General features: G+C 29.5%; 1 protein-coding gene across 5 annotated transcripts in view; it reads left to right on the top strand.

Moving 5' to 3' along the window:
• Positions 1–22,339, top strand: part of LOC111635635 (actin-related protein 2) — a 38,666-nt gene that overhangs the window by 7,070 nt on the left and 9,257 nt on the right. For 2 of the 5 annotated variants that reach the window (XM_023380656.1, XM_023380655.1), the window contains exons 2-4: positions 2,311–2,421; positions 11,330–11,545; positions 13,966–14,038. In XM_023380656.1, coding sequence (XP_023236424.1) covers positions 2,365–2,421; positions 11,330–11,545; positions 13,966–14,038 — 346 coding nt within the window. In that variant the 5' untranslated portion in view covers positions 2,311–2,364. Of the gene's footprint in view, positions 1–936; positions 1,063–2,310; positions 2,422–6,327; positions 6,349–11,329; positions 11,546–13,965; positions 14,039–22,339 lie in introns of those variants that run through there. The other 3 variants (XM_023380652.1, XM_023380653.1, XM_023380654.1) reach the window with 3 other exon arrangements.

The following is a 22,339-nucleotide window of genomic DNA, read 5'->3' as shown; positions in this document are numbered from 1 at the left end:
TACTGGTACTCAAACTTTGTTACTTGTATCCATTGAATGGCTCAGTTATTAAAGTAATTTTATAAAAAGAAGTAAACTAAACATTTTTAAGAATGTGTTAAATCATTAATAAAAAATTAAGAACTATTTTAATACAGGATTTAAAAAAAACTGGATAAAATATGTTCTTAGTTAATTCATTTATTTTATACTGTAAAATAATATTAATCATTTAACAATATAAATATATCATAAGTTAACTTTATAAATCATTGTATAATCAGATGTTTTTTCATCATCTGCAGTTATAACGTCATAATTTTGGTTCTAACTTGAAAGAGGTAATAGATAATAACATCAAGGAAATGATTTTATAATCAGAGAGTTGTTTAAGTATTTGAGAGAGAATAGTATCTTTGTTAGCATAATTACGTAGGATATGGAAGCACAAGAAATTGTATTTTACTAGGAAATTATCACTAACAAAAGCAATAAATATAAGCAAACTTGGAAAAAAATATTGATTAAAGTCAAACTATTGAATTGATATCTTTGCTTTTTTTTATGTTTGACAATTACTAAATGACAGAAATTTGTTTTTTAAAGTATTAAGATAATTTATATTTTTTTAATACTTTCATAACATTTTATTTTAAAAATGATTTGATTCAGTGTATACAGAATATGTTAAGTGTTAATATTATGCGTGGTTTACTTCATTAAATAACTAATTACTGTTTATTTTATTTTAAGTAGGCTACACAAATGCTTGTGGTTAACTTTTGACACTTGACGCTTGTGAATAGATTGTTGATTTCATTTCTACTGTAGACACACTTCACTTCTTGTTGCCAGAACATCAGTTCAAAAACATTTTGAATTGGTGTTCTGCAGTAGCATAGTGAGGGGGTGCAAGGGGGTGTATCATGCACCGGGTGCCACTTGCAGAGGCGCCCAAACTATGTGTGTTTCTGGAGGGGGAGGGGTCACCAATAAAGTGTCGTGCCCCGGGTGCCAGTTATGTTCGCTAGGCCACTGGTGTTCTGGAATGTTGTCATTAGGTGCAGTTTGAACACGGAGATGGTTTGTTTTTTCAAAAATTAAATGCTGGATTGTAAAGATTTTTGATTTTTGTGATTAGTCAATATATAATTACTTAAGATTAAGTCAGCATAATTTATGAATTTTATAAATAGCTTTTAATTACATTAAGAATTCAAGGTAAATTTGCTGATTTTAATTAGAAATAAATCATATTTTGAACAGTGTAAATGTATTCTTTTTAAGTTATATTATTATAATCAACTGTTAATGAGGTTACTAAGCAATAAGACTGATGATGATGATAACAGAAAAATATTGTTAGAATGATATTATTTACTAATGTTATAAATTTAATTTTTTGTCAATGTTATTTTATCATTTTTACTAAATTATTGCTTTGTAAATTGTCTGATGAAAAGTGAAATATGCTGAAAATGTTGAGAAATTTATATTTTTTAAATAGTTTATATCATCTTTAATGTTATATAGCAATTTGTATATCATGGGGTTTCTCCAGAAGCAAAGTTTAGCTTCTAAATACTTAGCTATTTGCTTGTAAATTGATGAGAGTCTATGGTCATAATCCACAATTATTTGCCTATTTGATGTAGCGGGTAAATTTGTGTTGGTATTCATAAGGCATGTACAGTTCATAAATTGGTCTTCTATTGTATGTGCCAGGTTCTGTATCAGTTTTTTACTGTACTCATGTTGTAGCTATTCTTTCTATATATGTTTGGGCTTTGCTATGGTGTTCATGATATTTGAGCAGTGGGTGTATACTCTTCTGATTATAGTTCTAAATGCCACTATTTTGTAATGAAAACAGCATATACCACTGTTTGGATATCGCAAACATCACACGGGAGCTGAAAAGTATAGAAAGAATAGCTACAGCACATGGATACAGTAAAAAACTCATATAGAACCTGGTACATAGAATAGATCAATTTATGAACAATCCACAACTGGAGAATACCACACAAATTTATCTACTATATCAAATAGGTAAATAACTGTGAATTATGACATAGACTCTCATCCATTTACAAGCAAATAACTAAGTATTTGGAAGCTAAACTTTGCTTCTGGAAAAACCCCACAGCATACAAGTTGCTGCATAACAGTACGGATCACAAAGACTATAACAATACACTGTGCATAGACTCCATTTCATTAAAGGATGAAAGATTTAAATATCAACTTGTATATTTTTAAATATGTTGTTATTATTGTAAAGCACTTTGTATTTTGAACAAACTAAATAAAATTTAAATTATATTTCAGTTTGTTAAATGTGGCTATGCTGGATCAAATTTTCCTGCATTTACATTTCCTTCAATGGTTGGAAGGCCTATAATTAGAGCAGCTCATAAAATTGGAGATATAGAAGTCAAGGTAATGATAATTTATATTATTATTTAATCTGCTGTTTTAATTATTTTATCTGCTGCTAAATTTTTAATTATTTTTCTTAAAATATAATTTATCACATTAAAAGCTATGCATCTAAATATTTTACTGTTGATCCTCAATTTAATGGACTAATAGGAAGAGTAGCAATCCAATAATGCTGATAGTTTATTATAAAATATAGTAAACTGTATATAAAATACGATAAGGGATATGAACAATGTAAATAGTGATGAATAATAATGCAGTGCTTCCAAGCATTATCTTAGACAATAGCTATGCAGTGCACTGTTTATGAAACAAACCACACATTTTTGGTCAGAGTCTCTTATACTATGTTCTCACACAATCCACGACTCACTTTGATCTCGATTTACCTACAATCTGGATTGTGACTGTCGCTAGTCGAACGTCGTGCTGTTCGCACAGGCAGTCTGCTCAAGAAGAACCTGGCTATTACACACAATCATAAAACTGACGTAACTACACGGTAAGTCACGAACACCAACAAACAAAATGGAAGTTTTGGTTAGAAATAAATACTTTTTCTTGCCATACATCTAATAATAGACAGATGTCGTTGTCTCTCCAGATGTCTTTTTTATTTCTCTGTCAATAGCCTGACACGTGTTCCGCAGCCATCTTGTATTTTCTCGCGTGTGTGGGATTGTGGGATCTCTCTTATGACTGGATCTAGTTTTGAGAACTCTCTTCAATCGATCGCGATTGAACCTCGTTTCAGTTGAGATTGAAACGGTCGAGAGCGTTCGCACCACGGAACAGTCTCCGACCTTAGTCACAATCTAGATCGAAATGCTCGGTGCAAACGGGGTATTATTTACAGATGCTATTTCATCTAAATAGTCCATCCAAATTGGTCTTGAGTCATTATATACTATGCAATATTCTCAACACATTCATATTATTACAAGAATAACTTAAAACAAGTAAAACAGCAAAACTGTATTTGGGACAAGACTATGTCTCAGAGACTCACTATTAAGTAGAATCACTTTGATGCTCAAGGCGAGTCTCGTTCTCATTCTCCAATCTTCTTTGGTATTGCTGCTTTTGGGCTCAATTGTTCAAACTATGTATCATGGACGATCTCATGATCGTCCATGATACATTTTCGATGATATTAACCTATCCAATTTCGAAATTTCTCTCCATTGCAAGTCTGCTCTGGTTGAATTTTTGTTGATGTGACACGAAAATTTCCTGTTTTTGAAAAAAATAATTATCAGTCCCACAATTTTATTTTACTATACTAGATAATGTTAAAAACCTACTTGTAATGACATAAAACCCTGTTTTAATGTCATATTTGAAGCACTCCCAAATTTACAAAATTAGATTACAAATTTTATTTAACAAAGAAAATACTACATCTTCAGTCCTAGGGTCAGAGTTCACTTCCTAGAACGACTGTGGGTGGTACTCTCACCACCTGATTTTGGTTTGCCTGTTTATAGAGAGAGTCGCCATTTTGTATTTTATTTTGACTTAGTTCTCGGTCCCCTGACTACCTACAAGTCTGGTTTTTTATATGCACGCATGATTTGGGCACCTAATACTCTGTGCCAAATTGCAACTCATAACATGTACTTCTTCATACCTCTAAGCTGGTAACACAGCAGTCAGTACAATTTTATAAACAAGACAGTCTTGTCAATAAGCACACAGAATGGAACCTTGAAACACATTGATTTGGCATATTGTTTCTGAAATATCTTATATCAAGGTCTGTAGAATTGAGAGTCAGCAGTATATGATACCAAATATTATGACACTTTGATTTAGATTTATTTTCCTATTATTTATTTCATCTATTTACATACTAATGTTAATTTTCTAGACATTTCAAAATTTTTAAATTATATGTATTTGTATTCTTTAAAGTAATATTTTTTTAATCAAGTAATAATCATTAATGTTATGTGTATATAATCCTTTCTATTATATAGATGCTAAGACATTTGTTTTCATGTCCATCATGGGTTTGGCCAGATTCACAATTGTATGGTCGTCTTGTTGAGGGAAGGGGTCTGGCAGATTTAAGTCAAAACTATTTATGAAAATTTTTGAGGATTTAGAATTCAGTTTATCAAAATAGTGTATGACCTTTTAATATTTTAGCCATTTGACTATCAATCATTATTGATTTCATTTTATTTATAATAATTTATTACAGGAGTATAAGAAATAAAAGATAGACAATACAAACAACAACATTTATGTTTGTATTAAAGTTTATAAAATTCAGATAGTCTTATATTTGATAGATAATTTTCTAGCAAATTGATTTGTAAAAGTTTAATTAATACAAGCTTTTGATCACAATACATTATATATACAATATTATTGACATACATCAGGCTGTAATACTGGTGATAAAAGTAATGAACTATCTTAAGATGTTAAAAGATTTAGAAATATCACATGTTGTTAATAATAATTATCAACAAATTACAGTAGAGAGTACAGTAATTTAACACAATAATATATTTGCAATTTTTTTAAATTATTTCTAAAACTATTAATATCTTAAGACAGTTTATTACACTTTAAAGGGTGTGCCGAAAGTAGATATACAATTCTTTTTATTCTTTATTTATTTATTTTTTTTATTTTGCAGGTATTGAGAAACAATGGTATACAATCTGAGTGAAGAACAAAAAAAACGGATGCTGAAACAATATTGGAAGACTGAAAATGCTGAGATGATACAGAGCATGGAAAGAGACATTTGACACTACTCAACTAAAACATTCGACAATGTATTGTATCAGAAATAAATTTGATGGCATGGATTCACTGGTTAATGCATTAAATCTGAATGTTCTCTGGCTTTAATTTCAATTAGGCATTAAACATTGGAAGGATATCCTTGATATGGATAGCTCCTGATGTGCATGTTGCTTAAACTTTTTTGGACTGTTCACGAACGTTGGGTAACTCTCATCACATTCTCATGTCTCAGGTATCTGAGGAAGCATTAATTGCTGAATTTGTTTCATAAAATTTATTTCTAATATGATAAATTATCAAATTATTCAGTGGATTAGTGTCATATGTCTCTTACCACGTTCTGTGTCACCATCTTGGCATTTTTCAATCTTCCAATACTGCTTCAGAATCCACTTTTTGTTCTTCACTCAAATTGCCTACCATTGTTTCTCAATACCTGCAAAATAAAAAGAATAAAAATAACTGTATACATTACCTATTTTTGATTGACCTGTATATACATTTTTACAATAGGCAAATTTAAGATTACTATATTATAAATTTCACAGTATACAGTATAAGAAAATTGTGATTTTTTAGAGTGAATTCTTTAAATATTCAAAATTCAAGCAGTTTTGAGCCTTTGTGATTCATCAGAGGCAGAAATATTGAAATATTTTAACCAGAAAAGCTTGGAATCATTTGAGTTTCAAATATTTAAAGAATTCACTTGAATAAAGCATAATATTTGTGTATTTTGAATTTTGATCAGAATTTTGGAGAATTATGAATTGTGTCACAAAGTACAATTCCACTATCAATTTATTGATTCTTCAGTTAAATTTTTTGTTGATTTAATCATTGATGATAAATTTTCCAGCTGTTTGATATCATGCGACAAATAACCAGGAACGTGGATACTAAAATACAAATAAACTTTTATTCCTGATAAATAATGAATTTTATATTTAAAAAGTAATATAAAAATTGAAAATATTAAGTTATGTCTATATAACATTTTATTTTTTGTTAAACAATGTAATAATTGTAAGAAATTTATTTCTAATTTTAAATTTTTATTCTTTTCTTCTTAATTAAAATTTTAATTTATTAATAAAGTTAAATTATAATCAATGCCCATTCCTTAATGCTGCTTTTAAGGAAAGTGCAGCTGACAATCATGTAAGTAATATAATAAATACAGTAAAGTGTATGTGTGGATATAACTTTTATCAACAAAATATAATTTTAATATTGGATTTTTGTGACAAGACAATAATATTCTAGGACTTGGCAGAAAAAATATTTTTTTACAAGAGAAATTGTATTTGCTGTAATCTATAAAATCATTGATATATATTTCTCTTATACAAGTACAGTAGATTCTTGATAAGTCAAACTTTGGTAACTCTAATTTTTATTTTTACCTGACTTAACTCTCGTAGACACAATGCTCGTAGACACATATTTCTATAAGTCAAAATAGTTTTGTTTTGTAATTCAGATGTTTTATAAGTTAAAGTAATCAAACTCAAAAGTTAAGGTCCAGAAACTATTTCATGTCTGATTTTGTGTTTTTTTAAGGAAAAATTATATTGTCATGAAGTAGTAGACTAGTATTGAATAGAATTATATCTCTGTACAACATAAAATTCAAAATTTTAACAGTGTTTTGCATGTAAAGTAACAAACTTATTCTTAAAAAAAATTGACTAATGAAGTCTTAGTGCTTTAAAATTATTTTTAAATTTTTAAATTTTGAAAATTTCAAAATGTAATAAATGTGTTTGTGGTTTGACAATTTATTAAGTTGTTATATTTGACAAATTAGATTTATGAGTTTATCTACATGTATTTCCTTGTTTGGAACTAAACATTCTTACTGTTTAAATCTCACTGTAAAGTTTGAATTGCATGTTCACATTTTAAATGATAGTGACATCATCACAATGCTAAGCTGAAATTTTTAATTAATTTAATTTAAAATATATGCTCTCCACCTCAAATTAGTACTGTAGTGTCTTGCCCCTGTACATCATACTTTTCCTTTAACAATAGAGTCATGCCAATTTTCTGTTAACTGCTTTCAGGGGAAAAGTTTTGAATTGAAATAATGTGACTTCTGGTTTGCACTGGAAGTTCATATATAGTTAATTGGGTACTCCTGCCTCTAAGATTTCCATATCTGGGCTCGGATTTCATCTATCTAATTCCATTCTCAAGATTCAGGAAAGACAGACAAACAACAGTGGGAATTTATAGATCTACAATTTTTTCAAATTGCAGTCCAACAAAGTTAGGAATCAAGAGCTTCTACAAAGAACTATTGCAAATTGATTTACTAAAGTAGATTTTGGTGAGAAACTTGTTTACACTTTGAATAAATCAATCAGCTATATTGAAGAAGACTAGGTCAGTTTCATTACAACAATGAGTGATGAGAAAGTGTCATTTAAAGTTTTTGTCAATGTTGACAATGATCTAGCTGTCTGAAGACATCATTAGCTAAAGTAAAGAACCAAGTGCAAGAAACAAGCAATGAAGATGAGGAAGAAATAAATCCTGTCAAGCGTAAATGTTCTGCTTCTACATGTAGGAATAGCAAAAAGTTCAAGAACTTTTCTGGCTTTCTAGAAAGTACATCATTCAAAAAACAAGATGTTTTTGAGGCAATTGAATTTGTGAAAAGCATTGTTCAGCAAAAAGCAGTGAATTGTCAATTACAAATTTGTATGCAGGTTTGTTTTTTATTTTATTGACTCTATTATATATATTACACTATTATATTATATTTTAAATTTACAGGTTTATCATACAAGACTCTATTATGCTATTTAGATTATAAATGCATTTTGGCTTTCTTTACTTAGCCCTCTTCAGTTGGATATAGGTCTAAAATACAGGAAATTGTTTNTAATTTTTTAATACTATTAGTTTGTGATACATAATATATTATTTTTTCTGCCATAATAACTAACTTTTTTCTGTACCCCTAAACAACCTATCGCGTACCCCTAGGGGTACGCGTACCACAGGTTGGGAATCACTGGACTATTATATTGCATTTTAAATTTACAGGTTTATCATACAAGACTCTATTATGCTATTTAGATTATAAATGCATTTTGGCTTTCTTTACTTAGCCCTCTTCAGTTGGATATAGGTCTAAAATACAGGAAATTGTTTTGAGACAATACAGAAAAATAACATCAATATGCATATAAACATGTTTAAAGAATTAACAAAACCAGTTAAAATATGGCATTTACAACTATTAAAAGAATATTAAGATTTGGCATTAATCACATTTAACAAAACTACACCATCAATACATGTAAAAAACCGTGATAACGTTCTACTCTAGATGTACAATATATGAAAAAATAAGTGCCACACAATGTAAAATGATCTTCTCTTGTATGTGTACAGTAATACCTTGACTTACACAACCCCGACTTACGTGAACCCAGAGTTACGCGATTTTCAAATCCCATCGATTCCTCTTTTGTTTGAGCGCCATGCAACTCTTGATTACTCACTCTCCCCACACTATTGTTCAGCTTACATGTTCAGACGTGTTGTGCGGAATTGACACATAGCTACAATTTATTTTGTGTTATTTATTTCTGTGTTTGTTATATCTACGGAGACTTGAGAGACTCTTTATGGTGATTTCTTGTAACCATAAACGAATCAAAAGACGAGATAAGATTAATGAGAGCATTTATTAGCTTACATACATCCGACTTGGATTTTACACAAATTGCGAAATTATACCCCGACTTACACGAATTCGACTTACGCGGTTATCGCTCAGTCCTACCTATCATGCAAGTTTGGGGTATCACTGTATTATAATTCACAATATTTCATAATCTTAGAGTTGTGGAATATTTAAGAATTTTATACTCTGGTGTTCCCCTGTACACTCTGATAAACATATTCCAAATGTGCCATTTAGGTGGTGTAGACCTTTACAAAATATACACATAATATAACAAATATTGCACTTAGTATTTTACATCATTAAACCATTGTATCCACCTTTAATTTTTTTTAATACTTTTTAATTTTTTAAACACTTTTGTAGTTAATACCATAATTTAGCTGTTGACTGTCTGTCGTTTAATTTTGAATCAGAATAGAAAATAAAAGTCTTATCATAAATAAATCTAAGAATTTTGCTGTGTTTATTCTAAAGTTAGTGTGTTAATTTTTATTTGTTAATTTTTTTTATAGCTAAATTTTAACTATATTGTTTATAACTGTGAGATATTTTATTTCATTAAAATAATGGTAGTTTCTATAACTGAAAATTTTTGTATCTCTTCAGCTTTGAGTTATCGAAAGTCTACTGTATCTGATTGCTGAATACTTTGACTATTAATTAATTGAGTTAATTTGGTCTAAATGTAAGTGATTATGCCTACATTTAGCCGAAATTTATCAGTCAGTCAGGTGTTTGTATATTAATCTTGTATTATTATATTGGCCTTGGTAAATTGTATATGTATTTACTTATTCATATTTGTTGATAATGTCATACTCTTTTCTTTTAATACATAATTTTAAATTGCAAGATTATTTTTGGATAAGATTTAAGCTAATATTTAATTAATTAAATATCAATATTTGGCCTGGATGTATGCAGTTATGCTATCATTTTGTATACAAACTATTAAGCCTGAAAATGATATAGGATTTTGTTTTGATAACAGTCGAGCTTCAATTATATTGTTTAATTTTTTAAAAATTCACTTTTTAACTTTAAAATATATCAAATAATGCTCTTATATATTAAGGTAAATATGAAAAGTGATGAAATTTTCTATGGAAAAGAAACTGATTTTTGATCACCAACCATCTTATATTGAGAATATAAGGTGGTGATGGTGGGACAGTATATCTCATGAACATTTTAAAATATTTACCAAGAGATGGTGCGTAATGCCTACCTCTAGTAAAAATTACTTAATAATTAGTAACGTTATTAGAGCCCACATGTAATCTGGCAATCATTCAATGTTAAATTCCTTATATGTTAAAATAGTTCTTAGTAAAGCATTTAGGTAAAATAACTAATAATAGTTTATCTATTAATAAGTATTATGGATTTAAAATTGTACCATATTATATTAAAAAGCTTCTCACCTGTATTAATTACAAAACATAGTTACTTTGGATTAATGAACGGGATTATTATTTAAGACTTTTAATAATTTGTAATTATTGTACTTCTAAGGTATATTATAATGTTGGTGATAGTTACCATACTCTCTGTTTTTTTGTGTGTTATCCAATTGAAAAGGGCCAGTAAGGCTGGAGTACATTTGGAAAAGTTGAGTATAATAAGCCTGTTGATTAATTCTAAGTAACTATGTTTTTGTAATATACCACTTTGTTTTTTCTAGATGTTTATAAATTAATTTGATAATTAGGTAATTTAAATTACAGTATTACGACAATGCTTATCTCCACTTCTACTACCATATAGATTAATTAATTTAGTATATAGCTGATAAAATATAGCAGTTTTAATTATTGATTTTCAGATAATTTTCTACAGTTAAATGTTGTCGGCATACTGATAAGTAAATATCTACATATTATCTAAACTTTTTTTTAATTTTATTGAATATCTAATGTGATTTGTTTAATTTTGAATGAGATTAGAAATTAGAAATCTTACCATAGATAAACTTAAGAATATTGTAGCATTTGTCTAAAGTTAGTTTGTAAATTTTAAATTTTTTACAATAAAACTCTAAAATTTTTAAAATTTAGTAAGAGTTTCTTCTTTGATTTTAGAAACAGATTAAAAAATCAATTAATTTAATATAGAAGAATTATAAAAAAAAAATCATTTTGAAAATTTGTAAATTTCTCTAACCTTACTAATGTAAAACCAGTCCTGAAATGTTTTTGTCTTGTATTAATTTCTTTTAAAATTATTTACTATTTTAACTTCTTTATTTGAGAAAAATATGACCTGTTGTAAGACAAAACATACAATTTTTTATCTAAAATAATTAAGAAAAAAGCAGCTGTTCTTCTTAGAAATCTAATATTTATTTTGTAACATTAAATAACTATTATTGAAACATTTTCAAATTTACATTAACAAAGATATGCTAAGTTTAATTTAAAAGATATATTTTTTCAGGATCTAATGGTTGGAGACGAAGCTAGTAAATTAAGATCTATGCTTGAAGTTGCTTATCCGATGGAGAATGGTATCGTGAGAAACTGGGAAGACATGTGTCACATATGGGATTATACCTTTGGACCATCAAAAATGAATATTGATCCAAAGAATAGCAAAATTCTCCTTACTGAACCACCAATGAATCCAGTAAAAAATAGAGAAAAAATGATAGAGGTGAATATTGAATATATCTTAAATAACTATAATTAATAAATTAATATGTTGTTTTGATGACAATAAAGTTTTATCTTCAATTCACATGAAAATATAACAATTCTTAAAAAAACAAATTATTAAAGAATAAATATCAATACTTTAAGATTGCTTAGAGTTTATAAAATTATTAAAATCACATAGTTTCAAATAACCTATCATTTTCAGTAGGGTTTGAATCTCAGTTATTTTTATGTTTCCAAGACTTGAAACTTTTTCCTTAAAGTTCTAGGTTTTTTTTCAACTGCTGGGACTTGGATTTTATCATAAAAATTAGTTTTTTTGATATATTACTTGTATTTCAATATATTTTATTGTCATTTTAATATATTAATGCAATGAATTAAATACAGGTTTTGAATTAAAATAAAAAATTTTATCTTAACAGATTTTATTTTGAATTAATGCATAAAGAGTAAAAGTTTTTATGCCAAACAATCTACTGGATTATCTGTTGTTATATGTAAAAGTTTAAGTATAAACGAAAGGAAATAATATCAAAATGATGATAGTTGTTATTAATTACATATAACAAAAACTAAATGAAAATTAACATATAATAAATGTGAACAAAATGTTTGTTTGCTTGACTAACTAATATTTGCCTGAAATAGAAAGAAGGATAATTGTATGAATGAATTGACTCAAACGGGCAAATAATGAATATGTCTTTTTCTTTTGGCTGTTTTGTTGCACCTTGTTCATAGCCATATTGATAATAAAGATGATAATGTATTACATTTAAAAGAAATACAAATTGATGTATAAAATTTCAAGTTACCTTATATTTATTGCACTCGTTAAATAAGTCTCATTAGTTTGTAATAAACTTTTAATCATCATCTTAGATTCAGTACTTATTTTATTGAAATTTGAATTTATAATAAATTCAACACTTTTCTGTTTCAGATTTTTAAATTTAATTTTATAAAAGTCTCGAGCAGTCTTTCCTGGGTGTCGAGACAAGAAAAATTTCGAAATTTTTCAGGAATTCCCAGGTCAGAAATTCTAATCTTCAGGGGTACTAAACTGCTTTCTTCTTTATTCCACTTGGGATATTTTCACATGGGGTTACCAAAACAGTTCCTTACACAGGGAACAGTCAGTTTAGACAGATGTTTTGCAGATAGTTACTTTTCTAATCACTAGTTTCCTGCTTTTTCTGGATTTAGGACCAGCCAGAACTACTTCACTTTGGGCAGTTTTAACAATAATGTTCAACCTTCCCCACTATTTTCAGCTAAAGTGTAGGCTGGGCTTCATAATCTGATTGAATTCAATATGTTCAGTGAAGGCTAACCATTTTGTTGAAGTGTTAAGCTTCCTAAGCAGTCTTAAAATAAATCATTTTAATATAGATACCGAATAAATTGTTATCTTCATGAGTTATTAAAACTGAAGAGTTAAGAATTTAATAATTTTATAGTAAAATTAAAACTATTATATTTATTTGAAAGTTGGCAGATTTGAAATTTTATCTGATAATAATTGATAATATTAATAAGAAAGAATATCAATAATTGAATTGATTTTTTAGAATCAGATGAAAATATGTTTTGGACTTGTTTACAATCCACATCTTGGATCAAAAGATGTGTTACTTTTATAATTTATGTGGCATTATTGTATCCTATCATGATTGACCTGAAGACAACAGATTCATTGATGAAAACATTAATTGAATTTCAGATAATTTATACTGGAGGAATAAACCTTATTCTCTAGTTTATAGGTATTGTAGCTTACAATGGTATCAAATTTATTATATAAGGATTATTCTAGAAGAAAAAAATGGAAAAGATTGAAAGTATTAACTTAAAATATAAGAATGTCTTTAAGAAATCAAGTTTAAAAAATCATTTTATTTAGAAGAAAAAGAAAATGTAACATAATTAAAACTTTCTTCTTTATTGATAACAACAACACCAAACGATCACCTAATTTATCGGGCTATAATATGGCTATTTTAAATGATTGGAACTAAGTAATTTGACATTAAAGGTAGGCGTTAGGCGCCATCTCTTAATTAAATTAATAATTAAATAAATAAATTTAGAACATTCTGGAATAAAAGAACTGGCCCTGGACGGGGCTTGAACCCGCAACCTCCGGGTGCCGTGCGGTGCGCTTGCCAGTTACGCCACCCGGACCCCGAGCTAGTCTTCGCTTCCAGAAGTATATTAGATTTAGATANAATGTAACATAATTAAAACTTTCTTTTTTATTGATAACATTTTTTAAAAATAAATTTAGTAAGTAATACAATTTATTAAGGAAACTTTCACTCTTTCCATTTCTCAATTATTATTTGCATGTTAAAAGAGATTCATTAAACAGTTCTGTAGAAAAAAATTAATATTTTTGCATTTTTTTTTTTCCAGGTGATGTTTGAGAAATATCAGTTTGCTGCTAGTTATGTAGCCATTCAAGCTGTTCTTACTCTTTATGCGCAAGGTATTTTAAATTACTTTTTTAAATAAAATTAAAATCTTAAGATATACAAGGTTTGACAATAAAGTTCCAGGATTGATGCTGGTACCTGGAATGTTGAAGTTACTGTAGCAAATTGTGGTGAAGATTATTCAAAGTAGTTTCCCTTACATTCAATGCACAGCTTTGCCTGCTTCTTGAGGTCTCCAAAACTGGTTTTGAAGTCATTCTCTGGAATGCACTTAAGTTGTACCATCATGGAAATATGGATATCCTAAACATTCCTGAAATGTTGTCCCTTCAGTGCCAGTTTGAGTTTAGGAAATGAAGGGAAGTCTGTGGGAGCCAAATCTGGGGAATAAGGTGGATGGTTGAGCCTGGGGACACCACACTTCACTAACAACTGTGTCACAATTAAGCCTGAAAGAGGATGAGCATTGTCATCCTCTTTCAGGCTTAATTGCCACATTCTTGTAGACATTGTCTCACATGATGAATGTACTTCAGTACTCATTAAAGAACATTTTGATAGAAGGGACTGTTGATTGTTGCACCGTCAAGAACGCATTCTATGTGAATGATGACTTGGTGGTCAAAAAAGTAATCAGCATTGTCTTGATCCTTGATTTCTGTAGGTGAATCTTCTTGGGCCATTGTGAATTTGTTCCTCTCCACTCCATGCTTTGCCTTTTTTGTTGATGAATTGTATTGAAAGCACCAGGTTTCATCATCTGTGATGATGTGATCCAGCAATGAAGGGTCTGAATCCATGACCTCAATCAATTCTTTGCAGCACTGGACACTCTGAGCTTTTTGCTCTTCAGTCAAAGAGTGAGACACAAATTTTCCTTTTCCCAGATCTTCTGTCACTATCTGTCAGATTTTTTTGTGATTGATATGCAGCACATTCTCTATCATGTGGATGGTCAAGCAACAGTCAGACTGTTGCTTGACCATCCACATGATGGATGATGGATGGATTATGAACATGCTCCACAGTCTCCTTTGAACAACTGGTAGACAGACGTTCACTTCTTAGGTCATTACAAACATCTTCATGTCCATTGCGAAGTTGGGCTTATTATTCAAACACACAACCATGGGATAGGGCATTCTTGCAGTAAATGGTTCTGTTCATTTTGTAAGTCTCTGTTGTCAATTTCCCTTACTTACAGCAAAACTCGATGTTCATTCTTTGTTCCATGTGGGAATCCATGACAATGGGAACAAAGGTGCCTTCGATGACTAATGTTTAGAAGGGCAAGATGCTCTCTTTACCAAATCTTCACTTGTCCTGCAAAAGAGGAATATCAAAGCTTTAATCTGATACATTAAGCATTTTTCTGTCATTACCAGTAACAGAGTACCAGCATCAGTCCTGGAACTTTATTATTAAACCTTGTATGTTTAATTAAAAAGTAGAAAATTAGAGATATTAATATAAATATATTCAGCAAGTTTAGTAAAAACAACAATGGTGCAATTTAAGAAGTAAACAGAACAAAATTGTGACTTAAAATATTAAAAAGTATTAATATATTATTAAATCCAACTGAAGATTCTTAATATGCAAGGTAGGAATTGTAGGAAATTGATTATACTTTCGTTTTAGTTAATATTCAGTTTTGTTTTGGGATTTTTAAGTCGGATATTTATGTCATCAATATTTTATCATTGTTAAAATTGTAAAGTTTATTAATAAGTGAATTATAAAAGATTACAAAATAAACTTTAAAACTACTTTACTAATGGAAGCAGATATTGAATTTAAGTTTACTTGTATTTATTCTTTTAAAAGACTATAAGTATAATTTATACTCTTTATATACTGGGTCGGATTATTTACACTATATATAACTTATGAGATAAAATGATTGTCATCTATTTTTTCTTTCTGACTCTTTGTCCAAGGCTAAGCTTATTTAGATTAACAGTAAATGATATTTAAAATAAAATTTAAAATAATTTTTTATAGTATTATCTTTATTGCTTTTATATATGTATTTCAATCTAAGATCTTTTTCAGTATAATATCACACTTAATAGGATTGTTTTTCTAACAATACAAAAATAAAAATAAAGCAATACAGTAGAACCTCGAAAACTCGGCCCTCGATAACCCGGCACTCCGGATAACTCGTCCACACCCTGGCAGGGCAAAAAAATCCTTAGTTAATTAATTTTCATTATAGACAGCTTTATAAAAGTATAAAAGCTCTCATAAAGTATTTTTCTGAGGTCTGTCTACAGTGTATTCATTAATTTTCATTTTCATGTAGTAAAGTACGTAGCCTTCATAAAGTACATAGTTTTCCTTTGTTTAAGGGTATTTGGGCAGTTTATTCTCTGTTATAATCTCAAGTAAACAATACATACAAGTACAGTACAGTATTTTCTGAGGAAACACTCGTACTTATTTTTTTTAACCCCATTCCCGATAACCCGGCATTTTCACAAACTCGGCCACCCTTCGGTCCACATTACGCCGAGTTTACGAGGTTCTACTGTATTACATTAAATTTAGATAAAAATAAAAGATCTATATAGGAGAAACAGGTCAACAGATAAAAACCAGAGTAAAGAAATGTAACAGCATTAAACTTAAAACATCAATGATTGCCATAGTTACAACAGCAACATGAATATAATAATAAACAATGCTTTTAACCCATGACTTTAATTTAGATAGAGTTAGATAGCCTATAAATAGGATTTAACAATTTGGGGGCTTATCACGCCAAGGTCGAAAGAAAAAAAAGACCAGATCTTTTACAAAAAAGTTAGTCTTGCATTCTTACCTAAATTTGAAGTGATTATTAAAGACTAACTTTTTTGTAATAGATCTGGTCTTCTTTTCTGTCAGCCTTGGTGTGATAAGCCCTCCAAATTGTTAAATCCTATTTATTAGGCTATCTAACTCTATCTAAATTAAAACATGAATATAATTGTGAAAAAGAACAGGATAATACTAAAATTCTCTGTAATGTGAAAGAGATTATAAAAAAGGGGAAATAAAAAACATTTTACAATAAAGAAAAAATTAAAAGATAAAAATGTAAATTTGGTTAATTTAAATATGGGTATAAGTGTATTGCAGGAATGACACTCAATTGTAGGTGGCAATACTCGTGAAAGAGAAAGTAAGAAATTTTGAATGTGCAAAGCCTGTAGACCAATAATTGTACGTTGTTGGATTTTTATATAAATTATTGTAATNGGATAATACTAAAATTCTCTGTAATGTGAAAGAGATTATAAAAAAGGGGAAATTAAAAACATTTTACAATAAAGAAAAAATTAAAAGATAAAAATGTAAATTTGGTTAATTTAAATATGGGTATAAGTGTATTGCAGGAATGACACTCAATTGTAGGTGGCAATACTCGTGAAAGAGAAAGTAAGAAATTTTGAATGTGCAAAGCCTGTAGACCAATAATTGTACGTTGTTGGATTTTTATATAAATTTAATGTAATATTGTTTAGTTTTATTTTTGTATTTTTAGAAAAATTATCCTATTAAGTGTGATATATTGAGGATCGAAATGTGTATATAAAAGCAATAAAGATAATAGAATAAGCAATGATTTTTATATTTTATTTAAAAAATCATTTACTGTTAATATTAGTTTAGCCTTGGATAAATAGTTGGAAAGAAAAAATAGATGACAATCATTTTATCTCATAAGTTTTATATATATTGTAGCTTACTGTTGAATATCTAATAGATTTCATCTGTTCAACTTATTAAATTAGAATTGATCATTCTAGAATTAAAACTAATTCTTATCTTTCACTCCAAAGACTAACTTTATTGCTTGAGGTTTAACTTTTTTTCCTTTTTTGAATTAATTGAAAATAAATAAATAAAATTGTCAAAGAATTAACTTTTTTATATCTTTAAATACAAAATTTGAAGTTTGTTTCTGTCCATGCCTCTTGCTGATACAACCAAAGCTCAGATTTATATTTTTATTAATTTTTTGTCTACAGCTCACAGCAGAAAATTTTTATAAGCAACAGATATTGCAATTATATATCATTACTTTTAACAAATATTGGAAATTAATCATATTAATTAATTTAAATTATTAGATTAAAAATTTTAAGAATAAATAAATAAAAAACTAGAAGTGATTCAAAACTCAGTTATTTGAATTTAAAAGTTATTAGATTAGATATAAATCTTACAATATCAGTTTAATTCTTTTTTCTTAAGTATTGATAGAGCTACAGTATTATCAGATTTTTTTTTTTATTAATTTACAATATAAATTCAGTAATCCAACATCCTTTGATAAACAGCAGATAATCTGGAATTGTTCAATAATGCTAGTATTTCATGAATTTGAATTTATTTGGACACAAGGTATGCTAAAGACCTGAGCAATAACATGTTCATTAACATTCCTGCAGGTTTTTCAGTCAATATGTATGCCGTATAGTCATGCACTGTATTGTCTTAGTCTGGTTAAAGAGTGTGAATAAACATATTGGAAACAAACTGCTGCATGCACTGGTCTGGAACAAAGAACTTAGCAATGTCTACAATGTTTAGATTGCATACATATATATAGGGTGTTTTTTTTAGAGGTATACAAATTTAAAATGAAATAAAACACACAAAAATAATGTTAATGGTCATGGTGTTGGATTTATTTAAAAGCTAATTTTATGCCATTAGTGTTTAAACATGACTTTGGTCATATGGGCGCCACAGCTGGCTCGAATGAAGCGCAATCGGGAAGAACAATTTTCGACCACTTTATCGAGCAACTGGGGCTATATATCGACAATAATGCGGCAAATGTTGACTTCCAAGTGGTCCAATGTCTGTGGTTTATCGGCATAGACTAGTGACTTCACATATCCTCAAAGAAAGTAATCCATAGGTATGAGATCACACGATCGTGGAGGCCAATTCACAGGTCCATTATGCAAAATTATGCACTTGTCGGATGTTTCCTGCAATAAATTGATGGTGTCACGCACTGTGTGGCATGTTGCACCATCTTGTTGAAACCAAAGCTCTGCCACATCAATACCATTCAACTGAGGAATGAAGAAGTCAGCAATTATGGCTCCAAAAGTGCTCTCCGTTGATGGTAACATTCTGGCCAGCATCATCTTTAAAGAAATATGGACCTATGATTCCAACTGCCCATAAAGCACACCAAACAGTGACTTTTAATGGATGTAAGTTACTCAACATTCGTCGTGTTATTGCCGATATATGGCCCCAGTTGCTCGATAGTGGTCGAAAATTGTTCTTCCTGATTGCGCTTCATTCGAGCCAGCCGTGGCACCCATATGCCCGAAATCATGTTTAAACACTAATGGCATAAAATTATCTTTTAAATAAAGCCAACACCATGGCCATTAACATTTTTATGTGTTTTATTTCATTTTAAATTTGTATACCTTATAATTTATTAAATTTTTCACAAATACAAAACCCTCTGGTAACCCAATATTTTCAGTAATTTGGCACTATACTGATCCTATAGGTGCTAGATTGACAAATTTTTACTGTATTTCTATTACTTAAAAAAAAAAAAAATATTTTAGCAATAGAAAAATATTTCTTTTATAGAGCTAATATTCTAAAAAAAAGGTTTATTGTAAGAATTTATGAATAAAAAAAAAACTCATTTATATTTATAATTATACCTTCCAAACAGAAAACAGCCTATCTAGATTATAGGAGGGGAATCTTCAATCTTTTATGGCTTCTAGTGTATCTTAATAACAGTATAAAATGCTACAAGCTTAATTTTGCTGTCCTGAATTTTGAGATATAAAGCATGCTGTCATAATGTCTTCACTAGAAAAAGTGAGATCTATCTAAATACAAGTTATGTGCATACATATCTGGTACTGTACATGTATACTGAATGTGTACACTTGTGCATCCTGATGTATGAGATGCAGCCTTCTGATTACAAAAGATTATCCAGCTATGGTCTAGATTCTAAACTAATTAATAGTGTGTAGAGGGTAAAATTATCACAATTTTTTAAAAATACATTGTGAGATAGCTTATTTAATTTGGTTATTTTTTCTTTTTAATATGAAATCAATACTTGATAATTTTTCAAATCATATTAAAAATAATTACAAAGATTTATTATTTTGTAATTTCATATTGATCATCAAAGGATTTATGATTTTTGAAAATCGTATATTTTAGTATTAGGGACTGTCCATAAATTACATCTGCATTTTTCTTGAAATTTTTACTCTCCCTCCCTCCATTGTCTCTGTTTGTCTGAGTTTCTGTAATTTCCTCCCTTCTTTGACGTCCAACAAAACTCAACCCTTCTCAAAATCTTTATCACTTTATGAATAATAAAATGCACAAACTGTATAAAATTTAATGAAATAAGATGGATGTCCATTGAAGTTCAACCCTTTCCCTCCCCTTGTCTGACTGCTTGCTTTTTATATGAATTCATTTCTTAAATAATGATTTTCAGTTTTTTCTTTAATATTTGTTTAAAATTTGTTCCAAAGATTTAATTTCCAGGAAGGAAAATTTGCTGAATATGGCATTATTAATAGTTTTGTAGTGCTAGCGCTTTCAATGAACCTATGTTTGTTGTCGTCAGGCAAACAAACATTTTTTAAAATCAAATACAAATGTTATAATGAGAATGGAATGCATATTATTTAAATTTAAAATTTTTTGAATTAAAACCATTATGAGCAAGCTACAAACATTGAATACATTCGATGTTATGCATGTGATGTTATATGTATGATGTGATGCGGCACATGTGTGGATGAAGATCCACATTAACAGTGTGACAGTCGATGTAAATCACTGTTTAACTGTTTATATAGGGTGACCCATATTCTGGGTAGGTCAAGAGTGGGAGTGTTTCATGATTTCAAAATTGTTGTGAGGAGAAATTCCCATATAAAGATGAGTTCCTGGTTGCTACAGCATCTGAGTATTGTTATTTAGGTTCGTAACAGGTTGTAACTCCATTTGAGCAACTTTTTTGCAAGCTCTGTGGTGCACTTTCCTTTCACCACATCATCCTTTTGCTTAGGTAGGTGGCAAGCGAGCATTCTTGTTGTGGCCACAATGTATCTTGTATTCATCTCTGTTAAGCCCTGGTCACACTATGCGATTTCCAGCCGCGCAGGCAACTGCAACCGCGACGGCTGTTCCCGTTAACTAGTAATCCCCCCTCGAAAACCGGCGCGACTGCAATCGCAACTAGAAACAAAAAGTTTGTTCTACTCGCGACGATTGCAAACACGCATCCAATCAACAAATGCCTTTGTGCCACGTCATACAGTGACAACATTGAAAATAGTTCATCATCGTGGCGGATAGTTAGGGGATTAATACTTTACGGAATTGAGGTTGATCGAGCTTATTCAGGCTCACGAATACCTGTGGGATTTTAATTCTTCGTTTTATCGAAGATTTTATCTTTTCGTGTATTCGCGCCTGCTCTATCAAAATAATCGCCTTTTTTCTTTTATTCATTCCAGAAAAGGAACTGCTTGCTATTTTAATAAGAAAAGTGGCTAAAATTCCGTAAATACTCTGAAGTAGAACGTAAAATATCGGCAAACTCACGAAAGTAGTCAAAAACAAGCTACTGTAATTTTATTGGTTTATTATAGGGTCACGTGTTTCTGAGTTGCAACATCAACAAACAATGTGTGACCACGAGAAGATGCGCGCGACTCGCTCTTGTTGCAGTTGCATTCACCTGCGTGGCTAGAAATCGCATAGTGTGACCAGGGCTTTACAGGATTCTCCAATGGTACAGCATAAACCCCCGATTTCTCAAAGGTGGAGAATTTGTTCTGATCATTGCAGGTGAGTCTGCACAAATTTGGTAACGGAAATAGGAATGTGTTGCCTGAATGTGGCAAATGTATATGGAAAAGGATCTGAGGTATGGTAATGACTTTTGCACTACTGACATCTTCCTCTTGTTACATAATGTTGTGGTTGGAAATAGAGATTTCCTGACCATGTTAAGTATATGTGTGAACTTAGCACATGAAAAACCAGCTGCACATACTGCCAAATGTTTAACTAAAAAAAAAAATTGTTTGCCTGATGATGACGAACATAGGTTCATTGAAAGCGCTATCAGTAAAATATTATTAATAACGCCATTCTCAGTGAATTTTCCTTCCTGCTATTTAACATTTGGAGTGAGGATCAAGCTGTATTAGATTAAATTTGCTTTTAATTTTGAGTTACATTTAAACAGCTTTCTATAAAATTAAAAATGTAACCCCTGAAAAGTAGCAGATAATATGCACTCTTGATGATGTGTTTTATACTTTGATATAAAT

This window comes from Centruroides sculpturatus, unplaced genomic scaffold (genome assembly GCF_000671375.1).
Source record: "Centruroides sculpturatus isolate CEXI.00-Female unplaced genomic scaffold, Cexi_2.0 scaffold1025, whole genome shotgun sequence".
Lineage (NCBI taxonomy): Eukaryota > Metazoa > Arthropoda > Arachnida > Scorpiones > Buthidae > Centruroides > Centruroides sculpturatus.
This window is presented reverse-complemented; position numbering and strand designations above follow the sequence as displayed.